This window comes from Poecilia reticulata, chromosome 7, assembly GCF_904066995.2.
Source record: "Poecilia reticulata chromosome 7, P_reticulata-male-v2, whole genome shotgun sequence".
Lineage (NCBI taxonomy): Eukaryota > Metazoa > Chordata > Actinopteri > Cyprinodontiformes > Poeciliidae > Poecilia > Poecilia reticulata.
The window spans coordinates 24738284-24764940 of record NC_088836.1 but is presented as its reverse complement, the minus strand read 5'-3'; the positions used below and the strand labels follow the sequence as shown (position 1 = coordinate 24764940).

Genomic DNA, 26657 nt, shown 5'->3' with positions numbered 1-26657 from the left:
ATCCACGCAGCTTCGTGTCTGTCAGCAGTCAAACACAATCTATTAAAGCCAGAGCTTGTGAAGCACTTAGTTTATACCTGTGTTGACCTGCGAGTTTGCCTGGCATGGCGGGACTTCGCTTTCCTCTGAGATTCTGCTTCTTCATCCTTCACAGGAGCCAGATACGACCTGACAATAACAAGCAGATAGATGTTTAAGAGAAAGTACAACTGTAGAAGAGACCTTTCTGTAGATGTAGGCTGCGTTTCTGAAAGTAACCCCGACATATGTAATTAAAAAGCAAGAAAACTCTAACTCCAGTTGAAATATGCCAGCAAAGGCTTTTCAATGTGAAATTGTTACATTTCTCATCCATGTAATGCACCTTTTGTACACGTTTTGTACACGTTTTTTTATATATTAAAAATTGCTTAGTGTTATACAGATTACAGACGTTGTCTCATATCTGACGCCACATTTAAGCATTAAAACATCAGAAATATCTGCAAAAACACATACACACCATCTCTATATCCTGCCATACAAATTTTAAAACAAATATAAGAAACCAAATCAAATAGGAATAGAAACCAAATTATCTTTGCTTGTACTTGCAGCATTACCGGTTTTGCAGTCTTGCTGCATCCCCCCAAAAGATGAAAGCTACAGTTGAAAGAAAACCGTAAGTACTTGTATTCTAAACCGTAAGTATTAGAATACAAAGTCTTGGTCTATCATTGAGGTTTGAAGTGGAAAAAAATTAGAAAAAGATCAAGGAGAAAGTTGGCAGAGTAACTATTGAAATGCATTCTTGTGCTGAAAAAAATAACTCCTATTTTTTATTTAGAAATATATTTACTGTTATCTTTGTAAATTCTACATAAACTGGGAGCTTAGCATTGACAGCAGCTATTCAGAGTCAAGCACATTATGCACCACTGCCTTCACAGACACTAGAAAAGAGCTGAAAAAGCACAAGCTGCGGTTGTGTTTTAGCCACTCCTCTGCTTCACTTTAACAGTTATTGATCGTTCGGTTCCAGAGTCACCACGAGATTTCACAAAGCTGTTCAGCAGCAGATTCTATTGTAAAGTAAAAAAAAGCTTTGGATATGGATAGACTAACTGTACACAGGTTCTGTGGCTGACATCAACAATGACAAAGCAAAAGAAGTGAGAAGTCAAATATATTATTATTTGAAAGACTATATCTCAGATTTTGGAGGAAATACTGCTCATAGTATGGAAAACTGATTCCCTTAATATTTAGAACTAATTAAGAAAGTGAAAGCCTCAAGCCAACAATTGTTATTTACAAGAAAAGCCCATCAGCACCAGTAAAGAGTGTAATTACTACATTGAGATAATGAACCTGATGACAAAGAGCTTCAGGCCTTTTAAAAGTCTGAAAGTGAAATAGTTTACATAATAACCCAGGAATAAAGCAGAATGACTCAGACTTTTTTGAAACGTACCTGGAAACAACAGCTTGCATGGTTCCTGTGGAAGGTCAGCGAATAAGGCACGGAGATAGTACAGCAGTGATGACAGGGAGAGGCTGGAGAAAATGACTCTCTGCAGCAGGCTGCACAACGGGGGAGAGAGCAGGGGAGAGCAGCTTCCTGTCTGGATGATGCATACACAATCAATTTATGCTTTCTGTCTAAGAGCAGCTGATACAAGCAAATCTACTTCAAAAGGCAAGCAGCAGGACAGATCTGTACAGAGAGCCTGCAGGCAATTAGCTAAGGAAAACTAAAAGCAAAAAATAAAATAATATAAAATATTCTTTGATGCTCACTTGACTTAGAAAATAAATAAAAAAACATAGGATAGTTTTGTAAAAAAAAATAAAAATAAAGCTGCTAAATATGGTTTATAATATATAAAACTAGGGTGGCATACTCAATTATGTATCTATGGATGGATAATGAATCATATTTAGCAGTAAACATGCATGTGATATATATATATATATATATATATATACACATACCCCCACTTCCAAAATGACCAGTACCTGGGTTACAACAGATTAAGCTCCAGTAACAATGCCGTCTCTTCAAACGTCGTCAGCATCCTGTAGCTATGGCTGACTGCGTCTTATTTCCTGTACCAAGGGTTTGTTTGAAAGCATTTATTTGGCCAATTAGAAACAATATAAGCTTAGTATAGATCCGAAGAGGAAAATGGTGGCTTTGCTCAAGACATAAATGGTATTTGTGACTTTTTTCAAACAACTCTGGACTTCAAAAACAAATAATTCCCAAATCTGTGTTGAATAAGTGTTACCAGCTTTCAGAGGTCTAAAAGAAATATTTCCACCTTTTTCATAATTAAGAGACCAATGTTTGGAGGAACCCCAGAACTTACTAGCTTGGGAAAATGGACTTCCAAAACCCAAATCGAAGCGTGAATGTTCAGATGAGACACTCTTAACGGTGTACTGAGAAACTAATGTCAATCTGATCAACATATGAATGTAATAGAACAGAACTACATCGAGTGTATAAAAGGAAAGAGGGTTTATTTTAACAACAGGGGATACCGACATACATTAACAGAAACCACACCAAGGAAAAACAAAACAGACAGATTCAGTAAAAACTCACAAAGTAACATATTTTGCCCTTATTATTGTTGTGCAGCAAACAATGACTGTCATGTGAGGGTTCACAGTATCAATAGTCTTTTCCTGATGAGTTCTGAAAAAGTCTGATGTGGCTTTACTTCCAATACAGCAGATGAGATTTGTGACTGCAATCAAAGGAACCATGAAAACCATCGTTTCATATTCCTTTAAATATTACTACCCAGGACATATTTTTTATTAATATCTGGCACTATAAAGATATGAGACAGCAAATTGAAGTGGTTAATCTACTTGATACATCATCACCTTTTTTTTCCTGCACTGGCCTCATACAAGCTCGTTTCCACACCAAAATTAGTTGAAAACCTCGGGCTCTTTTTTTGTTGAAGTGTGCTTAATGTTTGGCATCATAACGTTGCTATAGTTCAGCGGTGGCCGTACAGCTATCTATGTAAAGAATGATTTGTCCCTGAGCTTCTTCACTGTGCCAATTAAAGGCTGCATGAAACAGTATTCACTCCGAGTAAATCCACCCATTGTACAGTAAACTAAATTATAAATAAGAAGTCATAAAATACTGCTGAAGAAATAAGTCGATCGACTTCTTTGACCATCTTGAGTATATAAATCTAGCTTGAACTATGCATGTACATCTTAGTAAAATATATTACGTCATATTTCAAAGTCAATACTTTACAATTAATTCCACTATTTTATTAGATTCATTTTACTGATATTTTTCAAGTATTTATTTCTGTTCAGTTTGATGGTTGAGAACCCAAATTCAAATTCAGAAAGAAAAAAAATATACATACATATCACATATGAGCACAGACAAAAAAGGGTTTTAGCACAGTAATGTTGTGCTAAGGGCACCGTTTGATGTACGCAGTCATGCAGTGAAGACTGCTGTCTGATTGGTGTTCAGCAGAAAGCCGTTACCTCTCTCCACAAGAAAGCATCCAAAAAATGATAATAAAGCTGACTGTTCACAGAATGCAGTGCATTAAAGCAGCAGAAAAATCAACTCCGTGTTCATATATTAATGGCTATTAAAGGAAAACTGAATAAAAGGAAAGAAGTGTGGTTAAAAAAGAGAGATGCACAAACAACATGGGACGTAGTCTTGAGAGGACAGTGATGCAAACCCATTAAAGAGTTTGGCAGAGCTTCCAACAAGCATAACCAGGACATGAGATTTAATTTTCAGTTCTCATTAGCTGTAAGCCGCAATTATAAAAAGTAGCAGAAATAAATGCTTGCAAAACATAACGCTGTGTGTAATGAATCCATATAATAGATGACTCCCACTTTGTCAGCTGAATTACCGAGAGAAAGCCGCATGGGATTTTATTGCACCGAAAAAGCTTATGCAATGGCTTCTTATGTTACTTGGTTAAACCTTTCAGGTTGTGCAGAGACATGATGGGAAAAGTGGGACTTAAGAAGAATGGATCATTTTCTTTGAAAAGGTAACTCTGTTATGAATTAAGGCTTTTGACACTGTTACTGAGAGGCAAACATAAAGAAAAAAAAACAACTAAATTTCATCATTTTGATGTTTTTAGTTTCACTTAATCTCCAGCCCAGTGCACTCTGATTTGGTCTGCCTTATAAACGTCATCTGCCTTCAAACACAACTAAACAAAAACGGCATTTTGTCATGGTGTAGACAGTCTGAAAAAGTTCCCATTCTTCTTGGGGGATTTCTTCAGCATACCAACAACAACAACAAAAAAAATCATCCACACCTGTAACAAAGATCAGAGCACATAAAAAATGTAACAGAAGGGGCATCGTCTCAAAAGTAGTCTGTGTCTGTCTTACGATATATTCACACCCAAACATTTTCATTGTTTGTCATTTTAGTCAATTTTAAGTGACAGACCAACAAAAACAAAACAAGGTTTTCAATATTGTACAAAAAAATGAAAAGGTGAGACCTTGCATTTATACCCCCTTTACTCCAATATAGCCAAAGAACATCCAATTAAAGAATTGCTTCCAGGGGTGATCTAATAAATAAATAGTCACTTTTATCTATTTTAATCTCAATAATGTTACAGCTGCTCTGTGAAGGTATCAGAGGTCTGTTAGAGAACTCCGGTGAATAAAAAGCATCATGAAGACAAAAGTAAAACATGGCATTTTTGAAGGAAAGTCACTAGAAGCACGGAAGCTGGTCAGAGTTCATGGGAAGATGGACGGAGCCAAATGCAAAAAAAAAAAAAAAAAAAGATAAGGCGAGATCTCAGGTTTTCAAAAAAAGCTGAAATTCTGAATGTGCTTGAGCAATTTTTCTAAAGAGCTAGTACAAAACGTTTAATTTGTAGATGGACTTACGAAGGTTTTTAAATGTAATAAAATAATAGCATACTTGTCAAAATTTTAGTTTGAAAGCCTCATATTTATTCCCTTCCAATTTACATTAAATAGTACTCTGTGTTGGTCTGCCACATAAAACCTAACATGACAAACATGTTCAAGGAGTGAATAATATCACAAGACGTTGGATTTTCAATTCACTGAGTCCAATAAATTAATTTATGGAACTCAAAAGTGATTTTCTTACTTGCTTCATTTATTTTCTAGAAAAGGAAATTCTTCCGATAACTCTTCTTCTTCTTCTTCTGCCTCCTGTGGCTCCTCTTCAGCAGGTAGTTCTTGGTGTTCTTCAGTCATCTCTTTTATTTTGCCATTTTTATCCTCCTCTGCCTCTGGTTTCTCCTCCAGCGCTGATTTCTCCTGAACTTTTTCTTCATAATCTGTCTTGCTTTCTGACCCAGCAATCAACTCTTCGTGCTCCGTGTCATTTCCCTCCTCTTCAGGAGTGGTTTCTTCCATCTCTCCGTCTTTCTGCTCAACAGGAGATGAATGTTGTTCATCTGCTGCTGCATATTCCTCCTGTGGCAAAGACGCTCCTGATTCTTTCTCTGAAGATGGTTCCTGTCCATCTTCAGCTGCTGGAAGTGCGTCTTCTGGAGTTTTTTCTGTGTCCTCCTCTCCAGGTGCTGCAGCTACCTCTTCTAATTCCTCAGTTGAGGGAGCTTCCTCTTCCTCAGCAGGTTCCTGGTCTTCAGTTTCAGGTTCAGCAGCCTCTTCTACTTGCTCCTCAGATTTGACAACATCCTCCAATTGCTCCTCGATTTTGGTAGCCTCCTCTTGATTCTCAGGTTCGGCAGCTTCCTCACCATGTTGTACAACTTCCTCTTCTTCCTCACCATGTTGTGCAACTTCCTCTTCTTCCTCATCACGTTCTGCAACTTCCTCTTCTTCCTCACCATGTTGTGCAACTTCCTCTTCTTCCTCATCACGTTCTGCAGCTTCCTCCTCTTCCTCATCACGTTCTGCAGCCTCCTCCTCTTCCTCATCACGTTCTGCAGCCTCCTCCTCTTCCTCATCACATTCTGCAGCCTCCTCCTCTTCCTCATCACGTTCTGCAACTTCCTTTTCTTCATCAGGTTCCGTTTCCTCCTCTATTTGCTTCTCATCAAGTTCTGCAGGCTCTTTTTCTTCTTCACTTGTGCCGGCATTGTCTACTTGTTCCTCACTTGCTTCAGCTACCTGGTTCTTTTCAGCTGCCATAATCTCTTCTTCCTCCTCAGTCTCTGCAGCTGCCGTTTGCTCCGCAGCAGCTTCAGCCGCCTTTTCGTCTTCTTCATCATCAGCTGCAGCCAATTCTTCTTCATCGTCAGTTACCTCTTCATCCTCGGCCACTGCTTTTTCCTCAGCGTCATCTGCCTCTTTCCTTTCAAGATGCTCAGCAGGAGGCTGTATCTGGTCTTCCACCTAAGACAAGACAGAAGCAGTGTTACTTCAGATGAAAAGCCTGCAGCGTAGAAGCACCTAAACACGTGGCTGCTTCAGTCAATGATATGTGATTGCAGTGACTCAGAAATGATATTTGACTGTAGTTTGAATGTGAAGCCGTACCAAGCAATTACTTTACTCAAATTAATGACATAAAAATCTCATTAACGTCTCCCTACAGGCAGAGTACAGGAATAGTAAGGAGACCGTGGAAGATGTCTCTGTGTGAGTCAAGCCTGTTCTGGCATAATTCTCAAGGTTAATCTGCTCAAAGCCAACCGTTTCTGGAACTGTAAAATTTGCTAAACTGGTAAGCTATGCATGTTTATATGAGCAGGAATCTGATTCATCTCCAATTTAAAACAACAATGTGTTTGCTTGTACAGACAAAAGGTACTCGTAAAATGTAATTGGACCCCTTGAGAATATCCATTTTGTCTTTTTTTTTCTTCACAAATGAAGTGTGGTGTGCATTTCTATGTATCCCTCGAATCTATTTTGTGCAGAACAATATTTTTTCTTTAATTACAACTTAAGTTCACAGGTTACTTCAAAGATTCGCTGTGTCTTTACCTTGTCAGAAACTACAAATGGAACCATTTATGGCTTTTGTTCAGCAAATCTTTCTATTTTTCCATGAGGGTCAGATTAATAAAGAGCATGAGTAAAATGTTTGAAAACCCTGTTTATTTCTGGCCGTTATGCAGCACTTCTTGTTGGTCTATAACCAGAAATCTCGATAGTGCATTGAAGTTTGTGATTGTGATGTGACACAAGCTCCAGGAGTATGAATATTTTTGCTTACCTGCTCCTCTTCACTGGCCTTCAGGAACAGCTGGGACCCCTTACGTTCAAGGAACGCTCTGAAAGATCCAAGAATGCCATTATCAGACTTGTTGTCAGGGTTGGTGGTGGTAGACTACACTTTCTAAAAATGTGTGAATCGTAAAATGTCATTTTCCAAATGTGCTCATTTAACAAACACGATAAAGTAAGGCGAGCAAATCACAGAAGTGCTTACACAGATCAGGGCAGCCTCACAACATGAACACAAGACCTACCAACATTGGACTAGACAGATAAGCGACCCATGCACTGTGATAGAAAAGAAGGCTTTGACTAAGTTGACAAAGTTCTGGGTGAGAGGAAGGAAGCAGATTTCTCAACTTCTCTAAAAGCTGCACTGTTTTCCCCCAGAATTTACCTGAGTTGAGCAGTTTCCACCAGCGGTGCCTGGTAAGTGTCCAGTTGATTTTTCAGTTTCAACACCTCACTGGTCTGTTTATCCAAGGTAGCGGTCATTGTGGTAATCTGGGCAATCTTTTCTTCCATCTTTGATTCAGCTTCAGCAAAGTTCAAAGACAAGCCCTCAACCTTGTGGGACAGCTCCCAGCTCAGAGCAGCCAAATCCTCCATCTGCAACCTGATGTCCTCAAACTCCACGCTCTTCCCCGTCAGCGTGCTCTGCAACTGGCTCAGTTGCTCCAGAGACACGGTGGCTTGCTGTACTTCTGCCAGACGGGTTTTCATCTCGGTGTGCAAAGACAGCACCTGAGCAGGGAGGTCGGACGTCTTCAGCTGCTCGGCCGTAGCCAAAGCCATGCCCACCTGTTTCTGAGTCAGTGCATAAGACTCCTCCAAGGAAGCCAGTCGTGTGTTCACGTTCTCTGAAACATGTTGCTGCAAAGAAAGAGACGCATAGTCTTAAAGAACTAAAGCATTAAAAGTTTCATCAACCACCATAGATAAATGGAATATTAAGGAAATGTTTGCACTGAAGAAGAGAAGAGGGCTGAAAACAGCCGAAGGTTTTAGCGAATTGAAGTATTTCTAATTAACTTCTTCAGAAGACAGATATGCCACTTTTGTTTGCAGATTTTGAAACACAGATTTGTGCCAGATCACAAATTTACTCTACTAGATCAATTCTAAATAGGTTTCAGCTGTGTCCAACTTAACAGATCAAAGCAAAAAGAGTTCATATTTACTGTTCATACATGTTAAATTGTTAAGTCGTTTATTTTAACTAGAAAGAAACGTTAAACCTTGATCAATAATTTGTTTCATTGGGACCAGAGGTGATGTCACAATGAGTGTGTCTGAGACCAAAACAACTCTACAGGTAAACCTGATTTCACAAGAACTCCTGAAACAAAAATACAATGAAAAGAAGACATTTTAAAATCTGCCTTTGGCATCTTATGTTGCCATCTAGCATGATCTGCACAATTAGATTTACCAGGTGTATTTCTCAAAGTTTTCCAAAAAGCCCTGCAAATTTTCTAATCCAGAATGTCGTGTGAAAAATTTGACTTTTCGAAAGGATTAAAAAGAGCAGCCTGGCTAGATTAGATGATTAGATGAGCTATTCCTAAATTGAATCTACTAGTTACAAAACCAAAATCTAAAAACTGGTTCAGAGACCATCTGGGTCATGGTGAAACAAACGTTGCAATTTTTTGAAAACATGGATGAACATTTACCTCAAAATGTGCGCATTCCCAAGTCTGTTCATACGGAAAAGACTCGCTGAAAAAGTCCGAGCGTCATGCGTGCAAAGTTTCCACAGAGAGGTTTTCCCTTTGGACATCTCATAGTACAGAGAAATATAGCCTGTGGCAGCCATGACACAACAGAGCTGGTAGGTTCTTACTACCTTATATATGCATATTCTGACATTGTGTATTATTTTAATAATACAAAATATTGTATTTCCCAACTTTCTGATTAGTTGTTACTCACACATTCTGCACACAAGTTTTCAAACAGTGTTGTTTGGCATCAGAAATCTCTATCTAAATATAGTCTTGGCACATTGCTGTCTTGTTTATGAAGTTTGTGCATCTTCTGCCCTGCTTTAGGTTTGTTGTTCTGTTTAATTCATGTAGTAGAATCATTTCCACTGACAATTTCGACAATATAAAGATCTGATACAGAGTCTGGCTAAAATAACATACAGTCTTCTTATTGGTCTGAAACAAACATCAACAGCTGCGTGTATGTTGGAAATAGCAGGAAACTCCTGGCATTTTGAAACTTGATAAGAGTCCTACATATTTTAGTTTTCTTCACTGCAGCTTAAAGCTTGTATGTGGCCTAAGGGCTGTTCTTCTATTTTCAGAAACATGTATTTTAAACAGCAGTTCATTCATTAAATAGGTCATCATTAAAGGGAAGTCGGATCAGGTCCACAAGCAGGGCTCCAGCAGAGACTTTAACTATGTTAAGTTTTTACCTTTGTATTTGACAGCCTCAGCTCCTCGTGAGAAGACTGCAGTTTGGCTATTTTCACCTGAATGCCCATGACGTTGTCTGTTAGGTCAGTTAAAGTTAGGTGCTGCTGGAAAAAAAAACATGCACCGGCGACCCATCCGATCACAACGACCGAAACTAAAACCAGCAGATGAGTGTGGTTGTTCCCACCGGGGCGAACTTCTGTCTCCAAGAGCTCACTTTTAAAAAAGTTATCCTCCTGTTTGTGGTTGTTTTTCCCTTTTCGGTGCTTGGCTGTCATTATTCCCCTTTATGTCAAGGACACGATGTTCCAGTCAGGCACAGAGGTGATATCCAAACAGCCTGCGGGTCAAACAGAGACGAGCCGCGGCGAGAGCCCTGACCAACTTCTGACGCTGTGAAAACGGACCGGGGCCTAACTGACGCGGCGGAACCGATAAGCTACACGGAGGAGTCGGATGAAGAAAAGGAGGCGTGACAGAGCGGTGTGATTTTGTCAAATTCGGAATGAAGAGGGGGGCGTGAGGCCTGGCTGGCGCTGGGAGTGGCTGACCCCCCGCCATGGCAGCCCGCCACGTGCACCGCTCACGGTGAGAATGGAGCTATTTATGAGCACAACCATGCGAGCTCTATGACCTTTGAAAGTAGACATTTATTCTATTGAGTATGCAAAAAAATAAAATAAAATACTGCACCGCTGGAAAAAAAAAACAAAAAAAAAACGTTATTAGTGATAACTGTGAACATATTAGCTCCCCATTTGTATGTCATGTTTTATTTTTAGACTTTTTAAAAATTTAGTGTAAGCCACAGTATTTGGACTAAAACATGATTGGTTTTACTCCTAAATTCCAAGTTTTTTTGTTTTTTTTTCGATATAAATTTAGTCAATTAAAATATGAAGGTCTCTTACAGGCTTAGGCAAAAAATAATGCCTGATACAAATTAGCTGCAGGTGTTACTGCCATCTGATTTATGGGAATCTGAGCCATACAGGCTGAAGAGCCCTATGCAGTGTGGATCACAGATTGGAAAAAGGTTAACACAGGCCAGCAACTGTGTTCCTAAAGACTATGTCTAATTGAAAGGAGCTACATTTTTAATTTGCTGTATGCAAAATTGCAACACACAAATATTACCTCTTTTGATATGTGACACATCTGCCTTTTAAATTGAGTGGCTGAAATTTTTGCCCAACCTCGTGCAACTTACGTGAAGTTCAGTAAGATCAGGAAGGCAGTGTGTGGACTTTTATTTTCAAGTCAGATTTTTGTATAAATTTAAGTGTGGACTTTGATCTATTAGAAGGTCTGAAGCTCTTAAAATAAAGTTCAGGCTTTCTGAATGTTTTACAAAGTTTTTCTTTGGACTAAAACAAATCTCTTTAGGATACACAAAAACCAAGGAGAGGTTTCGTTAATGTATTGTTAAAGGTACAAATCTTATTTAAAATATCTCTGAGGCAATGAGTCACTGTATGTAAGAAATTAAATATAAAAGACAACAGGCAAGAGAATAAATTATGTTTGGAAATATTCATTCACAGAATGTCACAAATCGAAAGCTTTACTATTGAAATGGCTTTATTTCCAAAGCTAGAATTGAATCCACATTATTTCACAGCCATTCTCATCTTCCCATGATGGACAGAGGACCTTCGAATGTCGGTGTCTTCAACTTCTTCACTCTGTATAAAGACACAGATAACACCATAATGAACTCACATTTACTACTTTCAATCTATTGTTGATATGAAAAGTTTACATAATCCTGTTAAAATACTAGATTTTAGTGACATGAAAAATTTAAACCAAAATAAATTTTAGAACCTTTCTACCCTCAATGTGACACACAATCTGTACAACCCATTTGAAAAAGAATATAAAACTGTTTAAAGGGAAAAATAAAAACTTCAAATAAAATGGTTGCACAAGTATGCCCTCCTTCTTATAACTGTGAATAAGATTGTGTTAAAACGTAACCACCACATTTAAGCTTATGCTAGGTAGGAGTGAGTAAAAAAAACCTGCCACCATTGGCAGGATCTCTTTGTCAAAAGGTATTGGTCATGAAAAGACTACCAAACAATTTCCAAGGCATTCAGTACGTTAAGAACACTCTAAAAATGATCTTCATCAAGCTGGGAAAAATACTGCACAACAGGGACCTCACCAAGAATTGTAGATTCATCCAGAATTGCTGAAAAGATGAGATGAAAACTAGTCAAGGAGATTCCTATTGTCTGAAATGACTTTAATGAAGCAAAATGAGCACCAGGCATTTTTTGCCCGTATGGCAGAAGCGACAACAATATCCCCTATTCTCCATATTTCCAGGCTATGAGAAACGGTGGTTAGATGGAAGTGTTTTCTTAAAAAGATTTCAGCCTGTTTGTCAATTTGGTTAAGCAGATTATAGCTCCAAAAAAGGGAAACATTTGGTAAGGAAATCAGAATCAGCTGGCATGGTAACAGGGGTGTGTATACTTTTTACATGAAACAGAAGTGCAGCCATGTTTCAGTCTTACCTCTGACACTGAGCACTGTGGAGCATTCAGCTCGTCCTAAGCTGTTTTCAGCAACGACTTTATACTCTCCTACGTCTTTGGGACCTACACGAAGTATCAGCAAGGAACAGACACCACATGTATTGGAGATGTAGTAGTTGGTATCTGTGTTTATGCTGACGTGGTTTCGATACCACGTGATACGAGCTGCAGGGTCTCCCTTCACTGCACAGCTCATATAACACTCATAGCCTACTGTTGCAGTTTGAGGCTTCAAAGGTACAATGAAAGTTGGAGCACATCGCAGATCGCAGTCCTTTTTAGTTGGTTCGGTTATCACCATTTTTTCTGCAGGAGATTACAGATAGAGTTAGTGTGTTTTTCTTAAAGTTAATTGATTTGAACCAGAAGATAAAAAAAACACACCTTTCTTCTTTTCCATTCCCCAGGTTGGGGATTCTGAGGGTGCTGATATACCCATGTCATTTTTGGCGTACACTCGGAAATGGTACTCCCTCCCTTGCATAATGTTGCAAACTGTGAGCCTGTTATTGAAGAGTCTATCAGCCACTGTGGTCCACGTGTGCTTGGTGGATTCCAGTTTGGACACTGTATAGTGGAGACGATCATCACGCTTCTCATCAGGAGAAGGTTGCCAGATCACAGTCACAGTCCCAGGAACACTTTCTTCCAGTTCCACTGGTCCAGGAGGCTTTGGATCATCTGGGAACAGAGTTTTCCTTATATAACTGAAGTCACAAACATAAGCCAAAACTCACAGAAGATATAGTTTTACCTGTTACCCTAACCTCCGTACTGAAAGTTTCCTGCCCAACAATGTTTTTCACCAAGACAGAGTAGATGCCCGAATCCAAGCGCTCAGAGGTGGGAATCAGCAGCTGAGATGAGCCGTCAGAGTTACTGATTGTAACACGCTTCATCACTGGCACATTGTCTTTTAACCATGTAATTTCTGGCCATGGGGAAGCCTGTTCATGAAATAAAAGTAGTGGTGTAGCTTGAATATAATTAGTTTAAAACAATATCCTAAGCTTTGAAAGTTGGATAACTTTTGAGTTTGTCATAGTATTTGTCATAGTATTGCACAAGTATAAACCCACCAAGATATGGCCATACACTTAAACTGACTAGCCAGGAAAAGAGAGTAATCATCAGTGATGTAGCTAAAAGGCTAAATATAACTAGAGGAACTGCTGAGGTCCAAATGTCTGATCAAATGAGACTGAAACATGTTTTCAGCATTCACAATCTATTTATCACCCTGACAACATGGTGGTACATATTTTCTTTAGTGACAGAAAATAGTTGATCCAAAGATGGGTGTAGCTATATTCAGGATAGTCTTTGAGGAAAACATTTTGGATGACTTAACACTGAGGCAGATGTTCACCTACCAGCAGGACAACAATCATAAACATAAACCCAAAGCTACAATATCATGGTTAACATGAAGTCATATTCATGTACAACAATTGCTAAGCCAAAGTTCAGAGCTAGATTAAGTCTTTAAGTCAAGACTTACAAACTGATCTTGAGAAAAACTCTTCAATCTGTTTCAGCTTGAGGTACTTTGTGATGAAGAGTGAGCAAAGCTATCAGAAGTATACCCCAGAACACAGCTACAAATGAAGTAAGACATTACTACACAATGTTTTCTTCACAAATATTTAAAACTTTACATAATTTCTTTTTTGTCAAAATCGAGAACAATTATACTTTTTCTTGATCTGTTACACACAATCCTCATTAAATGCATTGAAGTTTAGGGTTGTAACAGAACAAAATGTGAAAACAATTGAGTACTAGCATGTTATAAGCCAACATGCTAATTATAAAAATATATATATATTTTTGCTCAGAATCAAATCTGTGACTTGAGTAAATCTTACCTCAAAGTTAACAGTTATCCTGACAGAGTTTCCTGCCCTCACAACCATGAAACTCTTCATCTTGATGTTTGTGAACCTTGGTCTCACTTTATTGAGAACAACATAATCAGTTTTAGTTTATATTTAGACTAAAACAGAAAAAGCAAATATTAAGAGCGTCAGAATGGTAGAAATCATGCAGTGTAAATTATTGCTTTTTGTTGACATACCAGGCAAAGGCATTGCAAGGATATAGTTTGGCAGCTCCTCAGGTGTGCCTTCTCCCCCATCATTTATAGCAATGACTCTCACCCAGTACATATCCATCGACTTAAGGCCTTTCACATTAAAGGAAGTCATGATAACGGGGCTGCTGTTACAGCGGCACCACTCTATGCAATCTGCCCGACGGATCTCCACAAAATATCCTTTAGCTTCATCCTGTATGCCTGGTTTGTCTTCAGGTTTTGTCCAAGTCACAACCATGTTGCTGTACGATGTTTCCGTCACCTTCAGGCATGTTACTTTACCCGGAGGCTCTAGACAAATATAGGATTGATATGATTAGTATTTTCAATATGTACACTTTATTTATCATATTCAGTTCTTTAATAGTGTTTTCTAATACTTACTTTTAGGATCCCTTGCGAAAACAAACTCTGATGCGTTGCTAAATTCACCAGCTCCTGAGAGGTTTATGGCACAAACTCTGAACTCGTATTCCATACCTTCCACAACATCTTTCACGGCATACTTTTTCTCTAGAAGCCATTTTAAAGCAAACAAAAATGAAATAATAAAAGAGACATACTCATTTGCAGACACACTCATACCACTTTCAGATACTGTAAGTAAATATGTAAGAATACCTTTTATTATTTCATCTGGTGCATTGACGCAAGTCCAAAGATTACTTCCCTGCTTGCGCTTCTCTAAAATATATCCCAGGAGACGGGACCCTCCAGTGCTAGATGGGGAAGACCATGAGATGTTGATGCAGTCATTGAATGCACTGACTACCTTGGGAGGTGCTGGAGGGCCTGGAAAAGCTGAAGAGTTCAGAAACAAAACAGAAATCACGTGAAGCTGAAGCTTTACTTAGTTGCAACTAAGGTTTTTTTTTTTTTTACTAATTACTGCTGGAATTCTTTTCAGATTTTCAGCACATTTCACAAACATCACTAACATTGTTTTGACTTACCAAATTTTCCAGCTTGCATTTCATCCGTCTCCATCACTTCGCTCATTCCCTCTGAAGTTACTGCCCAGATGCGGTAGCAGTACTTTCTCCCACGGTCCACATCTGTGTCCCGGTAGATGGGCAAACCTGGTATTTCACCCATTTTCTTCCAGGTGTTTCGTCCCACTTGCTGACGCTCCAATATGTAGTTAGTCACTGGTGAGCCGCCATCATCCTTTGGGGGACGCCACTTGAACTCAATGCATAAGGCTGAACCTTCAGTAACCTCTGCAGGTCCCAGAGGGGGAGATGGCTTGTCTGAAACACACAAGAAAAGCTTTATGAAGTCTCTTCACAGCTTATGAATAAGGAATTAAAACTGCATTTTGTAAAGGCAAATATGCAGAGTTAGTCCTGGGACACATTTTTTTTAACAAAACAAGGGACCACAATGTAAGAAAACAATGTATTAGTCAAAGAGCTGCCATTTGAACGTACATTCAGATCTGTGACAGGACAGATGGCCTAACATTCAATTGATGCATTCTGCTGTAGAAAAGACAGTTGTAATAAATATAAGCCATATTTTCCAGAAATATTATATTTATAAGCAGCAATCAGTCAAACATCACTTAACATTCTACTTCTGACTTTTTATTCTTAGAAACAATTCAGATGCAGCAGGGAAATTTACTCCTGGGTGACCTGCCATTTGTTTGTGACAAGATTTTTGATAGAAACCTCACTCTGACCTAAATAAAATACCATGTTAACATTCTGCTCATATCATCTTAACCTAGATTACCATACATCTAGAATCTGCTTCGTATTAAAAAAGTAAGCCCACTCGTTGATGTCTAAACTGCTACAAGTCACTTACCAAGCACAACAAGCTGTGATACTGCCTCAGTGAAGCCATGGTCATTTTTTATCTTTATCTTGATCTCTCCAGTGTCTCTTCTCTGACATCTGCTCAGGAGTAAGCGGGTGTGACTCGCAGATCTTTCTATCATTGTGCTGTTGTCGTCTTCCAGCTCATCACCTTCTTTGTACCACTGAACTTTTATAGGTTTGTGGCCAATGAACTGGAGTTTATAGATGGCGTTGTGTCCCACTTTAACTGTCACAGGCCTGGTGAAAGCACTGAGGTCTTCTGGGTCAAACCTCGGAGGATCTAAAAATATCAATCCAGTTTAGATAATTTTAGTTCTTTGACATTATTAATCATGTATTTAATTCCTTGATGAATACACAAACCTCGGATGCTGAGCATTGCCTCTGTCTTACGACCATCTGCTTCAAAGCGGTACTTTCCAGAGTTGTCCTCGCTGCATTTCATTATCATTAATTTATGGATGGGTCCATTCATAGTGATGGAGACATTATCATCTGAGTAAATCTGTTGGGGTTTAATATTTAACACAGGGTTTAATATTCAAGCACAGCGACGGACAGTATTTAAGCTAAGAAACAACACAGTATAAAATGACAACTACTCTGAGGTAAAAAAGATGAATTTGACCTTCGTGACAAACCTGTTTTCCATCTCTGAACCAGACTCCCTCACAGTCTTCCCTGCTGAGCTTACACATTAGCTCAGCACTCTCATGGATGATTGCATCGACATCTGACAAACCCCAGATAAACTGAACGCCTGGATCTAAAGACAGAGTCGAGTTTATTTTTAAATCATCATGTCATAAGAAGTTGGAGTTACTGAGATATTTGTTGCTATATATATTTTCTTTCAAGCACATATACCAACAGTGCATAACATCATGACTCTACTAAACATTTCACCTCTTAGTGGTTTGGATACATCAGCCAAATGGTAAATTTGGTTCACTTAAAATTGATGTGTCAAAAGCAGAAAAAGGGAACCTGTGCAACGTGGACTGATGAGTGTTCACCAAAACACACAGAGAAATGTACAGAGAAACCTACAGCATGCAGCTAATTGATTACTCACCAATCATCGAATCTGTAACCAGAAGGCCTTGTCTTTTACGCCTTGTGTGATTGGCAGAGTGGTTCACATTTTCAGTCTCGTCACACTCACCGTGCTCTCCAGGAAACGCACACTTGCCTTTTAAAATCACAAATACATTTTATTTGCCTAGTTTTCAATCCTCTAGGCAGATAGAGTAAGATGTAGCTCTCTTATGTCTATAAGCATGGCAAATCCTAGACATTTTGTCTTCATGTTAATAAAAGTGGCTGATACATTCAACTTTTTACAATAACAAAGTGTGCACTCGTGTTTAGAGCATATTATTTCCAAAGGTCTGCCTTTAATCAAAGCAATAATTTGATGCAGTGATATTGTACTACTTACCATTGGCTGCATGTTTAGACTTTTTGCTTTGTTTTAAACTTGGTTGGTACTTCCCTCGGTCAGCGGAGTCCTCGCTCTCCTCAGTGTTTAGTTCATCGTCGCTTACTTGTCCATTTGAATCTGTGCGTCAGATATTATTTCAAAAAGTTATCCACATGCAAAAAATATTACAGTTCCATTTGGCTGTAAAATGTCAATTTTAATTGAGTTTAAAAGACTAGCATAATCAGTTCTTACAGGAGTGGAATCTAAAAAGCAGTTGTGTTATTTAAATTTATCTTAATATAGTGATACGAAAGACGTCAGTTTCTTAATATTAATGTCCTTTCTTACCTGATGCCTGTTCTTTGCAGGCTGCATTATTTGTTTTCCGTTGGTTTCTTGCTGACTTATTGCAATTCGTATTTCCTCTGAACTGATTCAGCTGTTGGACAACATCATCCCATTGATCTATGAACTCTGCACAGTTACAAACCAATAATATAAGCACATTTAAGGACTTTTCCCCAAGCACACTCATGATGAAAATGCCATAAAAAGTGAGCTATTTTTATATTGTTAGTTCTGGAGCGGTTCTACTTTTTCTGAGATGTTTCTCACCGGTTGCATCATGCTCTGCTTCTTGATCTTGCTGTATGTTTGAAACATTACTCCCATGTCCAGGATCCTGGCTGTCCTCAAAGGGATCTCCTTCAATAGAATCTAATGAACAGTAAATGTGAGAGGCAAATTAGCTGTGAAATCAGTGTTATGTAAAGTAAAAGTTACTGATATTAAAAATGAAATGCATCACTATGTTCTTGTTATTGGCAGATCTGGTCTTTTTTTTTTCTTGAAGCCTTTCTGATTCAATCATTTAAACAAATATATTTCAGAAGTACATGTGACTGGTCTCTCTTTAAACTCAGTTGTTTTTAAATTAGTCATCTAACAGCTACTTATCCCTGATTTAAATCCAATAAGGTGAATGAAATAGAGAATAACTTGTTTTTGTCCTGAACAGAATGCTTAACAGCAGTTGTAGCAGGTTGTGGGACTGGATTCGTCAGGTATAAACCAGACTTCACCTGTGCTGTGTTTTTCCTTCTTTAGGCCCCCAGCTCTCATTTGCTCTCCTTCTCTTGTCACGTCACAATCCTCAAATGTTGTTAAAGCGCCATCTTTCATGTTTTTCCTCTCTTTAAACAAAGAAAACCAGTTAATCTTAACTGAGCCACCTGTAAGCGTGAATTAAATCCAGCAAAGTAAATGTTCTCAACAATACTTTGTGTATTTCTCCTAAAAAGCCATTTCTACAACAGTGATTCTAGCAGGTTGTGGAAATGGATTTTTCAGGTTAAAAACAGACTTTACCTGACGTTATGTTGCAGCCAGCTTGACCTTTGGTTTGTTTTTTCTTCTTTGGGTCACCATCTTCTGTTATACACCCAGAATCCTCAAACGTTGTCGCAGTGCCATCTTTTGTGTTTTTCCTCTGCATTTTACTTCTTTTATCACTTCCACCGCAGTCGTCTCCACCAGTTGGTATTTCTCCTTTCAGTTTTTCTGCTTCTGAGTATTTTTCTTTGACAGCTTTTAAAATCTTCTCCATTTCTTCTTGGATTTTTATTTGCTGCTCTTTGGCCACTTTTTCCAGGTCAGCCTGAACCCCTGCAGCCTTCGCAGTCTTGCGGATAGTTTTCTTAGCACCACCTGTTGGGTTGCGCTGATCTGCAAGCACGTTAAGTACGATGAATACGTTACTCATTTTCAGCCAGTCACCGACCACATCACATTGGTATCTGTTAATGGATTGTCCTGTATAAAAGGATGTTACCTTCTACCACCAGCCAGGCACTGCAGGAAATAATCCCTGCTACAGCAGAATAGATTCCTTTGTCCAGTTTCGTGCAGTCATTGATGAGCAGCCGGTGGATGAGTCTGTTGTCAGACACAGTTATGTTGCACTTCTCCCCATCTTCCAGGAGGACACCTTTTCTCATCCATGTAATCTTAGGTAGAGGGTGTGTTAGCACACACTCAAAGAGAGCATCATCGCTTTCTTCAGCTTTAATCTCTTGAATTTTGATCACAAAATCCACATTGGAAACTAGAGGGAGGGAAAATTACACTTTAAGAAATTAAACTCATTCAGTTCAACCTGTCACATGTAGCAACAGTCATTAATGGTCTGTATTGAAAGAAAGCAACTACATATTTTTTTTTAATTCTCAACAGTGTCAAGCTCGTTTAGTTTTTGAACTTACTTTTGAACTCTGTGAGGAGCAGGTCTTTTTCAGCACTAACCAGAGTTAGATGCCTGTTGTGGCGGTTAGCTTCTTCAACATCCCCGATATAAACCCCCGTGTCATGTTGCACAGTGCCTTCGTTTCTGATGTAGTTTTTCTTCCCAAGACTCTGAGTGTCCTGTTTTTTAGCATCATTGTCATAGGAAATTATAACATCCTGTATAAGTGAAGAAGCGCAGGAGTTAAAAGTATTTGGTACTTAGTGTTTGATCTAAAATTCCCCACCTTAGCCCAGCACAGACATGTTTATTGGATGCATTAACACTTTAAAACATGACACTGGATTGGGATAGAAAACAGAACACTGGGTTGTTGTTGGAGTTAGATTATTAAAATACAAAAATAAGGTACTAAATACATTGGATATGAGTGGAGATTGAGGAGGATTTCGGAATGTCAGTTCAGTTAATGAAAAGCTGCTAGAAACGGCTTTGCAGTTTGAGGTACAGCAGATAAGGGTTGGACAGTATTTTCCAGATCGCATAAATATCAGCAGATGTTGAAGAGTGTGTGTCTGTCCTGCTTTTATTAATCCTGCACGCTCTGCTGCAGCAGGCCTTGTAGATCTTTTCCCGGCTTTCAGGGGGAAAGAAGTGATTTTCTTTTATGTGTTAGCCACGCTCCAGAGAACTGCTCTGTCGACCACTGCTACATTCGCACCTCTGGTCATGCAGAGGTACCAAATTACATCCAAATCGGGCCATTACTTCTGGTCCTTAACTGGGTGCTAAACTTTTCTCTCTACAAGCTTAATTGAAAGTTTGCAGCTGTGGCAGCAGCACGGGTTTTGTTGACAGGGTGAAGTAGCTTACAGCTAATGCTCTGAGATTGTATTTTTTTTATTGGCATTGTGATCATTAAAACATGCTGTAGTAAATTCACATAAAATGTATTGCCATTCATTAATATTGTTACATTTTCATACCTTCTGTTTGTTTTTTGCTTTCTGTTTTCTTTTCTCCTCAAGTTTCTTGAGAATCATGTTCAAGTCAGCTACGCCATACTCAGAACAGATGCTCTCGTAGTCTCTTTTGTCAGCATTCATCATCGCATCCCAGAAAGTTTCATCGTTATCTCCACCTGCTGTCTGTGCTTTGCTAAAGTATTTAGCAAACATTGAATGTCACTGTTATTGTAATCAATATTGTATCAGAAATGTTAGGATTGAGCTGCTTGAAATGCTTACCTTTTCTTTAGCAGCTTTCTGAAATCTTCAGGAATTGTTGAACCTGGACAGAAGCAAAACATTTGCCAACTGTATTCATTATTATTATTATTATTGTTATTATTGTTATTATTATTATTATTATTATTATTATTATTATTATTATTATTATTATTATTATTATTATTATTATTATTATTATTGATCTAAAGTTCTACGACTGCACCAAACATTTCTGCGACACTAACACAACGTGGATATTTTAAGTCACTTTGAACTTTCTTAATGCAGTGATGTACAAAAAGAATCTGCCCACTAATAAGTTTCTGTTTTCACTTTCTTGTTGAATTTGAATCTTACATTTTAAATCTTGAATTTTAAATCATTAAATAATTTTTAATATCGCACAAGGTCAACTGTTTAAATACAAAATGCTGTTTTCAAATAATGATTTGCTACAAATTTATTTTGAGTTTGATTTCACTTTCTGCACACAAAAAAATCCTGCCAGATGAAAATAAGTAGGCTAAAAAACATCTTAGAATGAGGCACAAAAGTTCAAGAACAGATAAAAAGTCATTGACTTCAAATAATATCTTTCTTTTGTAGTCGTTATTCTCTATACTAGTACAATTTAAAAGACTACATCATAAAACTTGCATCTAAAGATACTCTTTATTTGTAGTCTAGCTTTTGCATTCACATTGCAGAGGTGCTGCCAACTGCTGATAGTCTATCACAGATGAGTTCATATGAATTTATATTTCCACTTAATTGTGCACAGTAGGCAGTGTACAATTTAAAGTAACATTAACTCAGAAATCAGTCTTACCATCAATAATGCTTAATGTTGTGGTGCAGACAGCTTTGCCGCATTCATTCACAGCGAAGCATTTGTACGTATCAGCCTCCTCTGCAGACACTTTATGAATCTGAAAATGGATACATACATACTATGTTGTAGTGTTTTCACACCTTCCTGCTTTGCTCAGTTATTTATTTATTTATTTATTTATTTATTTTTGCCAAACTGTGTGTTATAACACATTCAGTTGGTTACCTCTAATATGTGTTCCCCTGTTGATTCATCATATTTCCTTTGGAACTTTTCCTTGTCTGCCAGATTCCCTTTCGCTCTTCTCCATGAAACATCTGGTTTTGGGTCCCCTGTCACCACCGCCTTGAAAATGGCTACATTTCCTAAAAGGACGTTTTCAAAAGATCTCATTTGTTGTTGCATTTTTTTTAAATTCCAAATTTGTCTTGGTGAAAAGCATATTGTTAAAAACACATTGAGTCAATCATATATATATATTTTGGTTTTGATTTCATGTGCAAGTTTAGTGTGACTCAACAGCTGCATGAAAAACATAAGCTTCATCGCTTCTCATCACATAAACAAACCGACCTTCCTTGACTGCAACTGGCATGGGTTTGCACTGGAAGTCTGGAGTACTTTTACCCTCAGGTAAAATTGCTGCATACTGTGTGATCATCACTCCGGGGGTTTTAGATCTCCTCCGGATTGCAGCTAAATGAAGTCAAAAGAATGTTGAGAGAATTAGTCAATGAAAAGGGTTTTAACAAATCAATAATCAGGTCAACATCCATGAATGAGAAAAAATAATGGTTTTTTTATTTCAAAAGTAAGAAAAAGCGTTATTTTTAACTATCAAAATTATTTCTGTATATTTGCAACTTCAGGTTTCTGCTCATCTTTTATTTCTTTCAAGTACATTTATAAACAATATTTAACATCTGTTTGCAAAAGCCGGAATGTATTATTTATACTTTATAAAAGGCTACAAACCTGACTCATAAATATATATATAAAAAAAATAATTTCCAAAGGCATGTAATCATGTAATAAGCGTAGTGGATTTCACCTTTTATAATCTCTTTTAAAAAGTTCTTGCTGACAGCTGCAGATTATTTACTCTCACTATCATCTTATCTCAATTGACCCATTCCTTATTCTACAGGAAAAGTTAATGTTAGTAGCTGCTAATTTTTCAAATCATTCTAAAAAAAAATCTGATCGTCACTTTGTCCTATTTGCTGTTTTTATTTTCTACTTCATAATGTGTATAGCATGCACAACAAGCTGAGCTAAAGACAGAGAAACAAAACATTAGGAATAAAATCATTCTAAAATCATAATACACATGTGTAGTAAGCATGGGTTACAATGAGCATATTCTTTGTGAGTTTATTTAAGATTTTAATCACGAGTGAACAGATCACAGCCAGGCTATGGATGTGTATTTCTGTCATGATGTCCAACAATCTGGGGACTAGCGATGGCAAGAGCGAAAACAGTGGAGGTACTCTTTCACGTCTCTACTTCAAGACTTTAAAATGCACAACAAATTTAAAGCAATGACAAGTAATAAGCAGACAGTGAATCTAAGTAACACAGTGCGTATTATGACTGTGTCACAAAATGTCTTTTAAAACCCAAACAGAAAGCCCTCATTCCCCAGAAGACAGCTAACTCATTTACCTGACTTGTTGCCAGACACCTCATTAAAACGTAGAATGTACTGATGAACCAGGGAGAAACCTGAATTGGATAAACAGAGATAAATTAATTTAAATCACATAATATCAGAATATTGTGGCTGATAAAACACCAGTGATGCATTATTTTGTACTCTTTGTACAAAATAATATTGTTGCATGTCATGTGAGATGTTTACGTAGACTCTTGAAAAAATTCATATGAGTAATAAGGAAATGAACTACTGTACGTGATGATCTGGTTGCTAACTCTCCCGAGTTTTTGCCTCTTGTCCACATCTTGGCTAGAGTTGAGAAAGCAAAATGTGATCTGAAAATAAAAAGACATCAATTTCAATAAAGATTTTAGCACAATGCAGATTTTATCATTCATTATAGTCTGTACTCTATATTATGATAGAGAAAAACTACTCATCTAATTACAAACCAAACGAACAAAAGAACCTAGTTAAACTGTTCTAAACTAGATCAGTTTAAATATTCGTCCCTGAAACATTAATATATTTAGTGATAAATATTACTAGGTATAGCCAGATGATGGTCCGTTTTTTTTTAATTTTCATGACTTCAGTGTTTGGAAATACTGTATAAATACTCAGAATAAAATAGCGGAAGTCTATTTTCAAATAGAAATCTGATAGTTTTACAGGTAGTCACAATAAACGGAGATGAGTGACTCACCTGTTTTCAGCTCTGTGCTCACGCCGCCTCACACAGGTTGATTGTTGTGGTATAAATCTGCTGCCTCTTAGGTTTTACAGACTTTGTTTGGATGTTTCTGGTTTGAAAGTCCGCGAGCTGCCTCTGCTGAGATGGTTTGATGCCGAATGCGGGTGGCTTATATTGTTAAGGAAGACGGAAGGGAGGGGGGGGGGGATGCAGCAGGGGGATTAAGGGCTCTTGGGTTGAAAGATGAATAAGGAGTGGGGAGGGATTGCTGCTGGGTTTGTCTGTCATAATAATAATTACTGATGACAAAATGCGAATCTTTGGAAGAGAACTGTTGTTGCTTTACTGATTATTTTAGATTTAATTAAACACAGTTGTCACAAAGTCACTCTTAAGTCTTTCATAAAGAGTTTAGGTCACCTAAGCAAAGCACTAATCTGTGAAAATAATAAATTGCTTGTTATTTATCAAAAAATATGCATTTTTGTCATTTCTCTGTCCACATAATGTGATTTCAAACAAAGAGCATGTACTATGCAAAAATAATTGTAGAGGAGCAAGATCCCACTTTATGTTATTGCTAAAGATTTGGATTTCAAAGCTATTTAGTAACTCTTACTTTCTAGTGAAGCTCTACATTTTTATGAAGCTGACTTTTTCTTTTTTTAATCCACTCGCTTGTTTTATTAAACCTAACCGTTGCCTGGATACCATGAGAAATCACATGATACTAACAAGGCACTAATCTGTTGGTATGCAGTGTTCTTCTATCGTTAAGACACATTATGCAATCAAGGTTGTGTCATTTCTGTGGTACAGGCTCTTCCTCTAAAGTCTTTGATGCCAACTTGTTCCTGGAAAGGGACGGTCAAATGAAGAGCAAGGAGTTACTGACGAAGGTCAGTCAATAGAATGTTGAATATATTTGTCACATTAAGATTCAAGCCATGTATAACATTGTCTTTGAAGTGTGAACAGAGAACAACTAAAAGTCATGCTAAAAGTAACCCATTGTTTGGCATTTTCAATCAAAGCATAATGAAGCAATCGGGGAACGATGTCTTAAAGTGAGATGAATATAGTTTTTGATTAACCATAAATAATTATCTCAGTTTCAGTGTTTAACGATAAATAGGAATTACAGAACATAATTTAAGGTGTGATAACTGAGCAGTCAAGCTTATAGAAAAGTTCTTGAAGTAGAAGTTTGTTTGTTTTTTAATATTCTGAACTTCTACACTGTGAGGGATTCATTTTGAGTCATTTTATTAACATTAATTAATTCATCGATGATTTGAGGCTTTCATTTATGCACAACACTTTTAAGATTCCAGAGCTTGTAAGACTTTAAATGTTGACCCAAATATATTTCACAACAGCAGGTGATATACATTGGCGTCTAAATTAAACAGCCTTTGTTTTGACAGTTGCTTTTCAAAGTTCCTCTTGTGATGTAACAATGTTTAAGTCCTGTTATGTTCTCTCCATGGAAACTTTTTCTTTGGACACATTAGGCATCATGTATCCAAAATGGGAATGCTTCTGACTGGTACCATAATTTATCACCTCAGTTTGGACAAAGCTCTAGCTAACAGATGCCATGTATGTCCACTGCCCCCAGAATTTTACTGGTATAGACAAATTAAAATATATTATTGTTCATCGGCATAAAAATTTAGTCTTCAATCATTTCGTATTAAATCTTTTTTTTTTTTTTTCACATTTTGTTACAGTACAATCAAAAACTTCTATGTATTTCACCAAATCCAAGCAAGACAATGACCCTAAACGTATGACCATATATATTTTTTTTCTGGTTTCTAATATAAAAAGTTCCCAAGATGTTATAGTCCCTGTGGCAGTGTAAAATACAGAGCACCATTTTTCACAGTGACTCGGTGAAAAATAAAACTCAAAATCTAACTAAATACTATCAATCTTTTATCTGGCCTGAATAATGTACACCATGTTAGATATCTGTGCCCTAAAAACTATTAAATCTATGAGCACAATCCAAAAAATCCAAGATCCCAATAGTGTGTGCATCCTGTCACGCTCGACCTTCCACATGCTGCACCTCTAATTCAATTGGCTCAAAAGACTTTTGAAATGGCCTGAGCTCACATAAACCACCTGGATTAGTTATTAAACCCCCGCTGCCAACTTTCCTTATATTGACAAAATGTCACGCAGCATAGCTTTCATTCCAGTCATGGCAAACCAAAGTGAGCTGCTGCTGAGGTGCTAACTAGACAGCTAGACTCATCTCTCTGTACTACAGATTGCTCTTTGGGCAAAACCTCAACTGTAGGACCTTGTTCCTCAAAGGTCTGATAACCATGGTTCAGTTGACCCAGCCACATCTGTCAGATATGTCACGCTTTAACATTTTGGAAGTATTAGAAAATGTTAAATATTGTCTTGATTTTGGTAAAACGCTGAATAGTTTCTGTTATGGAGTACATGAGTTTACCAGTACAGCCACAAAAG

The 26657-nt window shown here is 37.7% G+C and overlaps 3 protein-coding genes and 1 long non-coding RNA gene across 8 annotated transcripts in view; 1 reads left to right on the top strand and 3 right to left on the bottom strand.

The window, feature by feature from the left end:
* Window positions 1-1734, bottom strand: part of ppp1r12b (protein phosphatase 1, regulatory subunit 12B) — a 31979-nt gene extending 30245 nt beyond the window's left edge. The window contains exons 1-2 of one of the 4 annotated variants that reach the window (XM_017305746.2): window positions 1454-1734; window positions 78-168 (exon numbers count right to left, since the gene is read on the bottom strand). In XM_017305746.2, coding sequence (XP_017161235.2) covers window positions 78-168; window positions 1454-1473 — 111 coding nt within the window. In that variant the 5' untranslated portion in view covers window positions 1474-1734. The remainder of the gene's footprint in view (window positions 1-77; window positions 169-1453) is intronic. The other 3 variants (XM_017305747.2, XM_081609142.1, XM_017305744.2) reach the window with 3 other exon arrangements.
* A 754-nt stretch (window positions 1735-2488) lies between these two features.
* LOC103467944 (uncharacterized) lies at window positions 2489-9915 on the bottom strand. Of its 2 annotated transcripts, XM_081609141.1 has the most exons (5): window positions 9617-9915; window positions 7586-8061; window positions 7187-7244; window positions 5144-6360; window positions 2489-4322 (listed from the first exon to the last, which is right to left on the bottom strand). In XM_081609141.1, the coding sequence occupies exons 1-4, from the start codon at window positions 9893-9895 to the stop codon at window positions 5149-5151; spliced, it is 2025 nt and encodes a 674-aa protein (XP_081465267.1). In that variant the 5' UTR covers window positions 9896-9915; the 3' UTR covers window positions 2489-4322; window positions 5144-5148. The 2 variants fall into 2 exon arrangements, with proteins under 2 accessions (XP_081465267.1, XP_081465266.1); XM_081609140.1 differs by having other exon boundaries at window positions 2489-6360.
* Window positions 8426-11551, top strand: LOC145552270 (uncharacterized). The gene is made up of 2 exons (XR_014088257.1): window positions 8426-9022; window positions 9915-11551. It is a non-coding gene; the product is annotated as an uncharacterized LOC145552270 (long non-coding RNA).
* LOC103467652 (immunoglobulin-like and fibronectin type III domain-containing protein 1) lies at window positions 11136-24318 on the bottom strand. Its single transcript, XM_008414227.3, has 28 exons — window positions 24180-24318; window positions 23729-23808; window positions 23482-23541; window positions 22387-22509; window positions 22039-22178; window positions 21811-21910; window positions 21000-21042; window positions 20739-20910; window positions 19772-19970; window positions 19342-19614; window positions 18879-19235; window positions 18593-18703; window positions 18126-18227; window positions 17859-17984; window positions 17526-17645; window positions 17160-17276; window positions 16726-16850; window positions 16448-16589; window positions 16071-16364; window positions 15212-15508; window positions 14880-15059; window positions 14643-14771; window positions 14241-14549; window positions 14032-14117; window positions 12918-13110; window positions 12548-12844; window positions 12143-12469; window positions 11136-11302 (listed from the first exon to the last, which is right to left on the bottom strand). The coding sequence occupies exons 2-28, from the start codon at window positions 23775-23777 to the stop codon at window positions 11298-11300; spliced, it is 4476 nt and encodes a 1491-aa protein (XP_008412449.2). The 5' UTR covers window positions 23778-23808; window positions 24180-24318; the 3' UTR covers window positions 11136-11297.
* Window positions 24319-26657: the final 2339 nt, after the last annotated feature.

Bases quoted from the DNA above. Each gene is read 5' to 3' on its own strand.
- LOC103467944 (XM_081609140.1), bottom strand. From the start codon at position 9,895: ATGACAGCCAAGCACCGAAAAGGGAAAAACAACCACAAACAGGAGGAT. The intron at 8,062-9,616 runs GTAAAAACTTAA...CTTTCTTTGCAG, and splicing joins TGAGGCTGTCAAATACAAAG to CAACATGTTTCAGAGAACGT. The intron at 7,245-7,585 runs GTAAATTCTGGG...TGGATCTTTCAG, and splicing joins GTGGAAACTGCTCAACTCAG to AGCGTTCCTTGAACGTAAGG.
- LOC103467652 (XM_008414227.3), bottom strand. From the start codon at position 23,777: ATGTGGACAAGAGGCAAAAACTCGGGAGAGTTAGCAACCAGATCATCA. The intron at 21,911-22,038 runs GTAACCAACTGA...ATCCATTTTCAG, and splicing joins CAGGGGAACACATATTAGAG to ATTCATAAAGTGTCTGCAGA. The intron at 17,985-18,125 runs GTGAGAAACATC...GTAACTGTGCAG, and splicing joins AGCAGAGCATGATGCAACCG to AGTTCATAGATCAATGGGAT.